Consider the following 12431-nt stretch of genomic DNA (forward strand, 5'->3'; position numbering starts at 1 on the left):
TTGTGGTTTTTTTCCAGACTGCTTTCATGTAAGGCGCTTTAGGCTAGGAAGCCATTTGTGGTTTCCGGATGCATGGAACTGACTGCACTTTTAGACCCTGTCTGAATAATTAAGGCGACAAGAGGAGGAATGGCTGGCGAGCCTTTTGTAACAACCCCAACAAGCATTTTCAAGACGCACGGCACTAATGCTCTGCGTCCCTTCCAGGAATCCTCAGAGATGAATGTGCTCGGCACTTAGATTGGAAAACCTAAGGACTTGAAACGGCTGAGAGCTGTGTGGACTCTTACACAGTGAGAGTGGGCTGTGTGACTGCTTGCTGCGCCTCAAGCAGAGAGTGTGTCATGCGGTTGAGGAGATGGCAACTCTTGACGCTTCTGGGATTGGCTGAGCTACGATTGGCTGAGCCTGCTAAGGCAGGGATGGGGGGCGCATTCCCTTCTGGGCAACCTTCCCCTCAATGTGTGCCAGTGGTGGGTGGGGCCAGAGGCTAAAGTGGGTGGAGCAGCAAATGCAACAATTTACCTTCGTCCAATAAGCTAGTTTCTATGTACGCCCCTCTCTCGGTAATCGAGAGGCATCATCCCAAGACACATTCCAGCCAGACAAAGTCACTAGGGCGGTGGGTGAAACGGGGCCAGAGGGGAATGGTCCCGGGGAGAGTTCTGAGAGCCAAATTGATTTGGTCTCCGGACCTGGGGTTCCCCACCCTTGTACTAAGGGAAACCAGATCTTCACTCTGTCCTCTACACATACTTGTTCCCTTAAAACAGGGTTGGGAACCTGTGGCCCTCCAGGTGTTGCTGAACTCCAATTCCCATCTCCCTAACCATTGGCCATGCTGGCTGGGACTGATGGGAGTCGAGAGCCCAAGAACATATGGAGTGTGGCCACAGACTTCCCCTTGAAATGTGGCTGTCGTTGTTTTGCTTTGCAACTTTGAAAGTTGACCTTTATAGCACATTTAAAAGCTTTCATTTACACCCTCCTTCCTATCACTAAGCTGGTGAGCGGCCTAAGGATGGGCAGGAGGATAGTGTAATGCACTCCTGGGTGTGGTGTCTCTCTCCCTGTTTGACCCTTAAAACAACCCTGCGAGGTAGTGAAAGGCCCAAGGTCCAAGGCCCAAGCATGGACTTGAGTCCAGGTCTCCTTTGCCTTGAAGGCTAAGTGCTTGCAGTAGTTAAAGCACATTTGCTATCTTCATCACTTGATGGCTTAAATGGAGAAGAGTGCCGACACTCTTAATCCCAATTTACGCAAGCTTCCCTGTTGAGTTTTGTACAAACTGCTTACTCATAGCGTTGGAGTCTTGGGGGTGAGGCCTGTGCGTAGCTGTCCCCTGCCAGGTTAGTTCACACTCCCCCCCCAAAAAAATATTCAGTTTTGATTTTTCAAAAAATGGGATAGGGCTGCCTCTGTGGTTGCATTCCTTTTTATTTTTTTAAAAAAAACCTTAAAATTGATCCCTTCTCCTCATGGAGATAAAAGGGATAAAAGTTTGCCTGCAGTATCCCACTTTTTCCACCAATACAAGTGAATAACCTTAAATTTATTTGGCCACCTTTTTTAATGTTCTGGTTATTCTATAATGATTTACAGCCCCACCACAAAAAATCCTGTTTGTTGGTCTGCTTACTCAACACAGTCTTACCAGATTTGTTCTCAAGGCAGGGAGCCTGCTTCTTTGGCAATTGGCCTCCCTGGGTACGGAACCATAACACTATGGAACAAACCACAGAAAACATGTACTTGGAATTCAGATGACCCGTGCAAGTTGACTTTGCTCTGATTCTTATTCTCTTCCCCCCAACACACACACACACACACACACCTTTACTCCATGTTCTCGATTCTGTGTTGGCATACCCTCCAGCTTCTGGCCAATAGCTGATTCCGCAAGTAGCTGATTGGCTGCTTGTTTTGCTACTCTTTGACGATCGGAACTGTGTCATGCATAGAAGCCGGAGTCATCTCAGCCAGATGGCGCTCGGTGTAGAAGGATGTTTGGTTGTCAAGTATATCTTCTAGTCGGTAACTTGTTGCTGCCATCTGACTCTAAAAGAATTTGTGCGCACTGGCTGTCAAAAGCATCTTCTCTTCTGTCTGTTTTAGCTGTCATGCCTGTGCTCTGTACAGAAGTGTTGACAAGACATTGCTGTTGTACATTTTCAATTTGGGTCTTGGTGACTACTTTTTCTTCTTCTGTTTCCTGAGGTCTCCTTGGCTGCTGGAAAATGCTGACCTCTCTGGCTTTTTAATGGGTTGGCGAAGCAACAGCTGTTTGGTGCTTTATTTTGAGTCAGGCTGTAGGGAGACTCTTGTGTGTATTGGGGTTTGAAAGGGTATTTTTCTCCCCCTCTGCCTCCCCTCTGAAGAATGAAAGTGGCTAAAGAAATCATGGGGTTTCCATTATCCAGCTTTTGGATTCAAGGTAGTGCTGGGAAATAACCCAGTCAGGAATCCTGGATATCTACTACTAATCAGTGTAGTGAAATACTGAGCTATATGGACCAATGGACAACTTCCTATGTCCCAAGCAAAAAATTTTGATCGTGCAAGAGGGCAGACTTTTTACTTGGCAATAACTTGGCATCATAATACACCCCTGTGATGGCACGGGGCTTAACTTCTAAAAGAGAGCCGGGTAATTGTAAATACAGGCCTGCATTCAGCCCACGAGCCTCACTGGGTGAACCTGGGCCAGTCTATAATCTGTTGGCCGACGTCACTGGGTTGTGGTGAGGAGAACATGGTGGTGGAATGAAATCCTATATGCCTGTCCTTGAAGGAAGGGTGGGATGGAAATGCAATAAATAAATAAATAAAGAGGCAGAGGGAGGGAAATAGGAATTTCTACAGAAGGGGAGCCAGAGCAATAGCACAGGTGACAACTTTTTTTCTAGGCATAGCTGGTGTGATAAAGCCAGGTGTTGTACTTCCCTGTGTTAGCCTGTTGTAGTCACAAAATGACTACTTTGAATTAAATTATCTTTACAGACAGACAGCTATGAAAAGCAGATATGTGAACAACAAAACCAAATTGTATTTCTTACAAGCACTGTCACAAAACTCAACTCACAGTTGGCTTCGTTGAGTTGCAACAAAGGTAGGCAATTTCCAAATCTATATCATCTAGCTATCTAGTTATCTATCTATCTACACCACCATAGTCCACTGGGTTTTCCCAACACAAACTGCTTTTTTTATCATGCATCTGAACTTGGGGGTCAATGAATGGTTGCCGGTTGTGATTACTCAGTAATGAAGGGTCGAGGGGAACAGTGACTAGGTCACTTCATACCTTTGAGCACCTGCTTCTGGAGCCATGCCTTGGGATGTCATGGCAAAGTCCTCCTTCTGGAGATGGAAGCTATAAGGGAGAGAAGAGTGGGCAGTTGTATGAAAAGAGAAAAGGGGAGTGTATAAAGCTACCAGTAAATAATGAAGAGGGAGAGAAATAAGGAAAAAAGAGTATTCCATAGGAAAAAAGGAATGGGGGACGAAGGGTTTGAATAGTTTTAAGAGGAGCAGGTTGAAAACAAATACTTATATCACATGGCCTTCTTCAGTTCCTAGAAAGCATCATTTTAAGAAGATTGCAGTGCTATACTGTACTGTGTTAAGCATGCTCAAGTCTCAAAATTGCTGCCTGGTCTATCTAAGGAGGAAAGTGCACCATACTTCAAATGTTAGTGTGCACTTATTTTCCTATATAGAGATTATCTGCATGTACTAAAAACAATCCCAACCAATTTTGTGGAAGTTGCACTGTTTGATTCCCTATTGGATTCCATGTGTGAAACGCCATGTATGATATACCATTATGTTTGGGGTTTGTTTTTTTTTCATATGTGCATGACCACCTACCAGAAGACAGCGAAACCAGAAGAAATGGTACATTACTCAACTTGAATGCTGATCAGCTGTATGAAAAGCTGCAGTTGGCAATGCAGAAAGAGAAGCTTTTAAAGGTAGGGTGCTTTTCACAAGATAATTCTATAATAATAATAATAATAATAATAATAATAATAATAATAATAATAACGACATGATAGGCATCACATTTGAACTGGACAAACCGTGATGAATCGTAATTATGGTTTGTTAGAAAAAAGCCAACTTCAAACCATGGGCTTTCTTCGACAGATCGCACAGTTTAGGGTACAGATGACACACAAACTATGGTTAATTAAAAAGGAAGTGAAAACTTCCAATCTCCTTGCAGTCATGTCAGGATGGAGGACTTATTCTGACATCCATATTTGTGCCTAAACAAAAAATAAAAAAAATTTCCTTCCAGTAGCACCTTAGAGACCAACTAAGTTTGTCATAGGTATGAGCTTTCGTGTGCATGCACACTTCTTCAGATACCAACAGATATTTGTGCCTGTTATTGTTCCTTTATCATTGATTAAGCCTGGTAGATTTCTGCGCTTACAGTGAAGTTGCCCAAGTTATGCCAACTTGGAAGAGTTAAGGACCTGGTTCTGTGACTCTTTCCAGTGTTATTTTTACGTGTCTGAATGGCCATAGCTGTCAAGTTCTCCCTTTTTTTAAGGGAAATTCCCTTATGCTGAATAGGCTTCCTCGCAAGAAAAGGGAAAACTTGACAGCTATGCTGAATGGCATTGAAGTCTCCAGCTTGTTCAGCAGATGAGAAATCTTGTTGCTACAGATATGCAGAATTGGCAACGGCGGGAACTGGAAAGAGGTTTTCTTCTGCAGAAGAGGCTTCCAGTTCTCTCTGCCTTCTCTGGGCACTTGAGAATTTCTTTGGAATTTGAGGGGGTGCAGGGTTTTGAGCTGAGCTTGTGATTTTGAACTGGCCAAGGGGTGGGGTGTGTGCGTTGTTCTTTCCCGTAAGCCTTTCTCCAGCATTCTGCAGCCTCCCTGGCTTCCTGCACTTCCACCTTTGAAAAAAGCCCCATGGGAACATTTCTTGGGCTTTAATTGACACATGGGAAGCTGGGGAGACTTCAGAATGCACGTTAGTGAGATGATGTAGAATGAAAGAGAAGATGTTCAGAATTGCCCCTCTGTCACCCCAAAAATAAGGTAAGCACCCCACCCACGAGACTTTCACCAACATTTTTATCTCCTTTGATAATTTTCAAGTGCAACTTTTCTTCTCATTAACTGATGAAGAGTGAAAAATCAGGAGAGACGCTCGGCACAGCACGTCATTTTATAAGTGTATTTTTATTACCCTTGTTTTGCTGAAGACACTTGTTACTTGACTCACTCTGCTATGAAGTCTAGTTATCAGTTTGCCCTCCTAAAAACCTTTGAATAGCCAGCAATATGAGTTGAGAACAAAGTAGTTACATGAGTAACAGCGGGGAGCAACATAGTTCTTTAATAGTTGCCTACATAGTTGCACTATTTCAAAGGGCAAGCTGTCAACTGGTTTTGGATGTGCATAGAATGCTCTGTGAAAATGCAGTCTCTTCATGAAAGCATATACTGTACAGTGGTACCTCGGTTTACGAACTAAATCCGTTCCTGTAGCCCGTTCTTAAACCGAGGCGCACTTTCGCCGCCGGTGCCCTTCCACCGTTTGACTTCCATTCGTAGACCAAGGTAAAGTTCGCAAACTGGAACACTACTTCCGGTTTTGCGGAGTTTGTAAACAGAATCATTCGTAAACAGGACTGTTCGTAAAGTGAGGTACCAGTGATATCTTCCTGCTCGGTCAGAGGAGGCGAGGGGTGGGCCAGGGGCCGGGGTGCTGCCGCCACGTGCTGCCCCCCCCGCTGCCCCCGCCAGAGTGGAGCTAGGGACGGCCTTCGCCCCTCCCTTGCTACGTGCCTGAGTGTGTCCTATAGCCAGCATTCTGTCTTTTTTCGTTCTCACTGGGTACTCGTTTTTTGCTTTTTAGTGCTACCTGCTAAATTTTTATTGTCTTGACTTACTATAGCCAATTCATCTCCCCACCCCTCTTTTCCCCCTACACACACAAATCTCTTATGACACCAAATCAGGAAGTGAAGTTCTTCTTTCCAACGTTTTTTTTTTGTGTGTGTGTGTGTGTTTTTTTAATTACGACTTGTTGTGCTAAGATTGGGTTGCAAGGCATAATGTTTGAACACTCCTGTGCCAAAATCTTCTTTTCACTTCTGATTCTGTTTTCGTCTAGTTATCTTTGAGACTGTTCTTCAGTCTTTCACACAGATACAAATCAGAGATGCTATAAATATGTCGGAAGGGTCACGTGTTCACCCCCTGGTCACACACATGGTGTAACATCTGTACAGGCATAAATATGGGTATCTGTGCACCCAAATTGGAAAAGGTAGAAAGGATGGAAGACAAGGATGGAAGATATGTGCATGCACCTAGATCCATGTCTGAATCCAGTCTTGATGTCTGTTTTCAATTTCACAAAAGCTTTGAAAGGCTAATAGTAGGAGACAAGGGTTAAGTTCTACCTTTGATAGAGGATTTCACATTTTCTCTCTCTCTCTCTCTCTCTCTCTCTCTCTCTTTGGTTTTCTTTAGATTTTTGGGTTTTTTATATGTATAATGAAAACAATTCAATGAAATTTAATGGGGGGAGAGGCTGACATGGTCACAGCTTTCTTGCTAAATATGATGTATAAAACTGAAGTTACAATGACTTGAATCCAGAAGGAGTTGCTGCCCACCTCCATCACGTGGAAGCCCATAAAACCCTGAACTGAGATAGGAAGAGTTGCCACATGAGGCATGCCTTACAGCAGGCACGTCTACCTATCTGGAGACTGCGATCTACTCCCGGTATAATAAAACTGGCAGTGATCTCTACCCATTGTCATTGCCCAGCTTTTTTTAGGAGGAGAGAACAGAATTGTTAAGCTTTTGGAGGGGGGGGGCTGGCAATCGCTAAGGATCCCGAGATCGACCAGGAACACCCATGATCGACCAGTAGATCGCGATTGACCGGTTGAACATGCCTGCCTTAGAGCAATCCGTTTAAGTCCGCCTGGTCGGACTACAATTTGCCACGATGGCCAAAGGCTCTTTGGAGATGAAAGTGTGATCTTGTAACATCTCAATACAGTCATACATTGGTTGTTGTTAAACAGATGCAAACCAAGGCGCGGCTTAGGATTGGCTGATTGGCCCCGGAAACAGTGACAACAGCCGAAATGGACATTCGGCTTCCAAAAAACGTTCACAAACTGGAATACTTACTTCTGGGTTTGTGGCGTTTGGGAGCCAAAATGTCTGAGTGCCAAGACGTTCGACAACCAAGGTACGACTGTGCTCACATTAATGGAACATGGGTGGTGCTTTGATGCCACATTTCTAGACCTCCAGCTGAAAATTGCTTTGATGATCACACCTCTGGGAGGAAGTGGGCAGCTACTGGTGACTGTAGAGAAAAGGCCCTTACATCTATTGCATCAAGCCAAGTCTGTCCCGAGTAACCTTACTGAGTTTCTTTTCGTCTGACACTGAGTCATTGAAGATAATTGTTTTAGGATTACTTCGCACATTGCGTTTTTAAAGAACACACCTGAAATATAAATTGTGAATGCAGCCAACAGGTGTTTAGAAACAGCTACACTTGTCAGAAAGATGGCACCGAGAGAGAGAGATGAGATTGCCGAGGCTTCCTGTTGAGAGTATGCTTTTGTTTTGTTTTGTCGCTGTTAGAATTGGCTGAGCACCAGACCCGTTCTGACTGCCAGGGCTGTGCATGGAGCAATAGGGCTGAGAAGCAATGACCCTGTGCAGTGGGGCTCTGGGTGCATAGGCGGGGCTTAGTTACCATATTTTCCCATGTATAACACGCCCCCATGTATAAGACACCCCCTATTTTTGGAGACTCAGAATTAAGAAAATGAGGGGAGATTGCCCAGAGTTGTTGAGCTTATTGGGGGGGGGGAGGATTGCCCAGAGTTCTTGACCCGCCTCACCAACACTTCCGATCGCATGCGACACAGAAGCCACCAATCGTCTGACAGCTCGCCGTCAGCCGCCGCCAATCACCCGCACAATTGCCGGAGCAGCAGCCAATAGACAGCAGCCATTGGCGCAGAAACAAATCGCCCACACTATCACAGCTTACAATCTCCTGGTCACGGTAGCACACAATAATAATAATATTTATTATTTATACCCCGCCCACCTGGCCGGGTTCCCCCAGCCACTCTGGGCGGCTTCCAACAAAATACTAAAAGACAGAAATCCAATCCCCTGTGCCCCCCCCTCAGCACTACCTATGTACAGTATAAGATGACCCAATTTTTTCACATTATTTTAACGTGAAAAAACCTCGTCTTATACATGGGAAAGTGCAGTATTTCTCAGCAAGTTGCTTTTCTGGCTCTCCTGGAGCGGGGTGTGGGATGCGCCAAGCTCGGCTGGCTCCATGGGGTCGCTTTTCCTGCCTCAGGTGCCATCCTAAGACTGGGTAGACCCGCTGGCGGCCTTCATTCCTGTGAAGTGTTTGAATTGGCCCCTCGGCCCAGTAGAAGTCACGTAAGGAAAAGGAGTTTGTGAGGCAGAGGGTGGTGCTGCAAGAACATTTGCTAGCCCTCGTTTTCTCTTGCTTGCAAGAACCTTTATTCCTGCTTTACACTTAAAGAGCAAATCTCTCATTAGGCTTCTGTTATTTTTGCCATTTGCATGGAGTGCAATAACAAAAGGGCGGTATTTAGTGTGATGGGACTGAGAGCCAAAACTCCTGCAAGGAATCTTTCCCTCAGCTCTCAGCGGAGGGACTTACCAGCATTGTGGGATGAGCTGTAAGTGGTGTTGGCCAAATGACACACTCTGAATCAAGGGCCATTACGGTCAGATGAACCTTTTTCATTTTAACCAAATATAAGTGTCTGGTGAAGGACGTTGCTTACTTTGATAATATCATTTTATTTTTCAGGGTTTGAACAGTAGCAAATTTATTTCAGATATTTTAGTTGACGTTGTATAAACAGACAAAACCCTATGGGAGCACAATGCCTCTCATGTTTCCTTTGCAGCATCAGCTCCCTGATTTTGTGTCATTTTAAAAAAATCTAGGGCGCTGTTTATTTCCTCGTTTCTGACTATGCCTTGCATGTGCCTTTCTTTCCCACTTACCCTGCAAAAAAAAAATAAAAAAAAATTGAGTTTACACCCACATGCTGAGTGAATTATGGTTCTGTTTCCCTTTTGTAAAAAAACAAAAACAAAAAAACTGACAAATGTCATACATCCTTGAGAGCTGGAAAATTCAGCCTTTTAAAAAAAGACAATTTTTCTGCCGCTATAACTTCATGGTTTTTCTCTTCCCAACTCCTTTCTGAGTCAGTCTTCCCTCCCTCCCTCTCCCCCCCTCCCCGCTTTTTGTATAGAATGTCATCCTATATAGAAAATTAATGGCTTAACAATGCAGGAGCCGACTTTTTAAAAGCCTTAATTTCTCCCCTTTTGAAGTTTTATAGCTTGAGTCTTGCAAAAATCCTAAGTCATTAAGTGCTAAATAGCTACGTTCCAACTGTTCCAGAAATTACAACCCTTGAAGACTATTGTCACCTTTTTTAAATGTACTTTATCTTGATTCCAGCACATCCTAAAACTAATTAAATATTAGTGAACAGAGTGTATAAATGGAATGAGACAACATTTCCCACATTTATAGGCACTAATATGTATGCTGCTAGGGTGACTATTTTCAGTATTCAAAATAACGCACAATTGTTTTGAATAATTGTCCACAATGAGATGTAACTTCATGCTGCCATAAATGGTTATTAATTATTTCAGCCTAACCTGATGGGGTAGTACGTACAGGGCCGATTTCATTTTAAGGATATACAGTGGTACCTCGGTTTATGAACTCAATTGGTTCCGGAAGTCTGTTCATAAACTGAAGCGTTCATAAACTGAAGCGAACTTTCCCATTGAAAGTAATGGAAAGTGGATTAATCTGTTCCAGACGGTCCGCGGAGTACTTAAACTGAAGCATTCATAAACTGAAGCGAACTTTCCCATTGAAAGTAATGGAAAGTGAATTAATCCATTCCAGATGGGTCTGCGGCGTTCGTAAACCGAAAATTCGTAAACCGAGGTGTTCATAAACCGAGGTTCCACTGTATAAAGAAAGGACCAGCTTGATCAGACTGAAGACCATTCTAGTCCAGCATCTCATTTGCTACAGTAGCCAACCAGGTTCTATAGGAAGCCCCCAAGCACATTTACCCCTCTCCCATTGTGGCTTCACAGGAACTGGTATTCAGAGGCATGCTGAACCCCAAAGAGAGCCTTACCGAACACAAATTTGTCTAATGCCGTTTTAAAGGCATCTTCAATAGGTGGCCATCATGATAGCAAATTCCATAGCTCAATTGTATGTTTCGTTCATTTATTAGGTTTCCATCCTGCGCTTCCCCCCCCCCTGCCCCGAGGGTGACAAACGCATCTGCAATAAAACAGTTATTTAAAGAAAAGCATTCTATGAGGAAGCATGTTTTGTCTATCCTAAATCTCCCAGCGTTCACCTCTGTTGGATGGCCTCCTTGTTCTTGTATTAAGAAAGAGACAGAAAGACTTCTCTCAGTCTTACTTTCTCCGTAGTATTTATTTTTAAGCAAGCTGTAGACTTCTTTGACTCAGAAATACCATCCCCCCCCCCTGCTCCAGTGATCTGTTTGGAAAGAAGAATATTTAATACTTTTTTGCTTTTGGAGGGTGCCTATCAGGAAAGAGTATTTTCCTCCACCAAAGGGAGACGCGAGATGGAAATTTGCTAAAAAGCCGAGGAGATCCGAGTGTGTGGATCAGGCTGTATTTTGAGTGCGACAACTAATTATATTTAGGTCTGAGGTGGTTGTCGTTTCCACCCATGTGTAACGTTTGCAGTGAAGTAAGGTAAGCTGAAAACTGGCCTGAATTTGAAATAGCTGCAAGACCGCACAGGTTGGAAATTTCCCATAGAAACAATATGCTTTTGTAAACCACTTTGAGGTTCTTCACAATCAAGCAGCTTGTAAGTCATACTAAATAAATAAATTTATACACCTCTCCTCCCCCCTTGCCCCATCCATACTTTGAATTCCCAAATATTGTAACCTTTCCTCATAGGGGAGCTGCTTTAGCCACCTGATCATTTTGCTTGCCCCTTTCTCAGCCTTTCCCAGATCTGCAATATCCTTTTGGAAGTGCAGAAGCCAGAACTGTATGCCAGATTCCAAGTATTAGGTGGGGCCCATACACCTGCACAAAGGTGTTAGCGATTTTGGCAGCTTTTGTTTTCGATCCTCTCCCTAATGATCCCTGACGTGGAATTTGCCTTTTTCACAGATTGCGAAGACTTAATTGAGCCTGTAGTAGTCTATTCTGCGACGGCATTCCTCAAAGACTGAGAAATTCGCCAACTGTGCTTGCTGTATGTGCTTCTTTCTGTTTCAGGAACAATTGGAGGGTGAGAGTGTAAAGTTAAAAGAAACCGAAGAGGAAAGCAATTTAAAAGAAAAGAAATTTGAATCTATTATTGCCGTCAAAGATGATGAAATACGGCTTCTGAAGAAACAGTTGAAAGAAATAAGTGAGGCACAAAATTCCAGGCCGGGACCAAGAAACGAAAAAGAGGTAAGATTATCAAGGGGAGGGAGACCCAAATCTTTGCCTACAAATGACACTGTGTGCACATGGAAATTGTGCATATTATCCTTGTAGAATGAGGATTAAGCCATGTATCTGTGCTCTTTGGCACATGTGCATTATGCACATGCTCTATTCCCTCCCCCTTGTTGCATATAATTTGGAAACAGTCGTTTTTCAAATGCTTTTCTACCTGTTGCGGAGTATGGTTTGGTGCACATTCAGCTTTGCCTTTTGTGTTGGTGCTTCAGAGACAGATACGTTAGCTTCATTTTGCCAGACAACCTTTCAAAGTTTCTGAAAGCCATATAAAAGACGGATTATCGTAACAACTTCAGTTTCAGGCTTTTGAATAAAACGCCCATGTAATACTGAGCTAACCCACAAGGTGGTAGTCAAATATAATAACTTCTGTTCATGCATGATAAAACACACCATCTCAGCCCTGGCCCAGCTTATTGAAGGTATGTAGTAGAGTCTCTGCTGATAGATTTCTGGCTATATATATATATATATATATATATACATATATATATATATATAATCTGATGCGTAGAATATGTGGCTCTCTGTCCCAGTTTTATCATTTGTTTGAAGAGGATTTGGATCAAATACCGGAAAACGTTGAAGCAAAAATATTCCTTAAAAAGCGGGGTGAATAATGACAAAATCTTCTAATGAAAAGGAAATGAAGCTCAGAGAATTAACTGTTGGAGCTGCAGATTAACTATGTCCTCTGTGTAAGCTCTCTATCAGTGTATGTAGCACCTCTCACTCATCTCAACATCCACCCAAATACTTCAGGAATCTTCTGGCGCCTTCATGTAAATGAGGATGTGGACGCGTTCGATTTCCATCTA

The 12431-nt window shown here is 43.4% G+C and overlaps 1 protein-coding gene across 4 annotated transcripts in view; it reads left to right on the forward strand.

Moving 5' to 3' along the window:
* The window catches only part of TANK (TRAF family member associated NFKB activator), a 34391-nt gene that overhangs the window by 11478 nt on the left and 10482 nt on the right, over positions 1-12431 (forward strand). For all 4 annotated transcript variants that reach the window (XM_035132458.2, XM_060280174.1, XM_035132466.2 and 1 more), the window contains 3 exons: positions 3001-3109; positions 3874-3974; positions 11380-11559. In XM_035132458.2, the coding sequence (XP_034988349.2) occupies positions 3001-3109; positions 3874-3974; positions 11380-11559 (390 nt within the window). The remainder of the gene's footprint in view (positions 1-3000; positions 3110-3873; positions 3975-11379; positions 11560-12431) is intronic.

The sequence above is a fragment of the Zootoca vivipara genome, chromosome 1 (genome assembly GCF_963506605.1).
Source record: "Zootoca vivipara chromosome 1, rZooViv1.1, whole genome shotgun sequence".
NCBI classification, from domain to species: domain Eukaryota; kingdom Metazoa; phylum Chordata; class Lepidosauria; order Squamata; family Lacertidae; genus Zootoca; species Zootoca vivipara.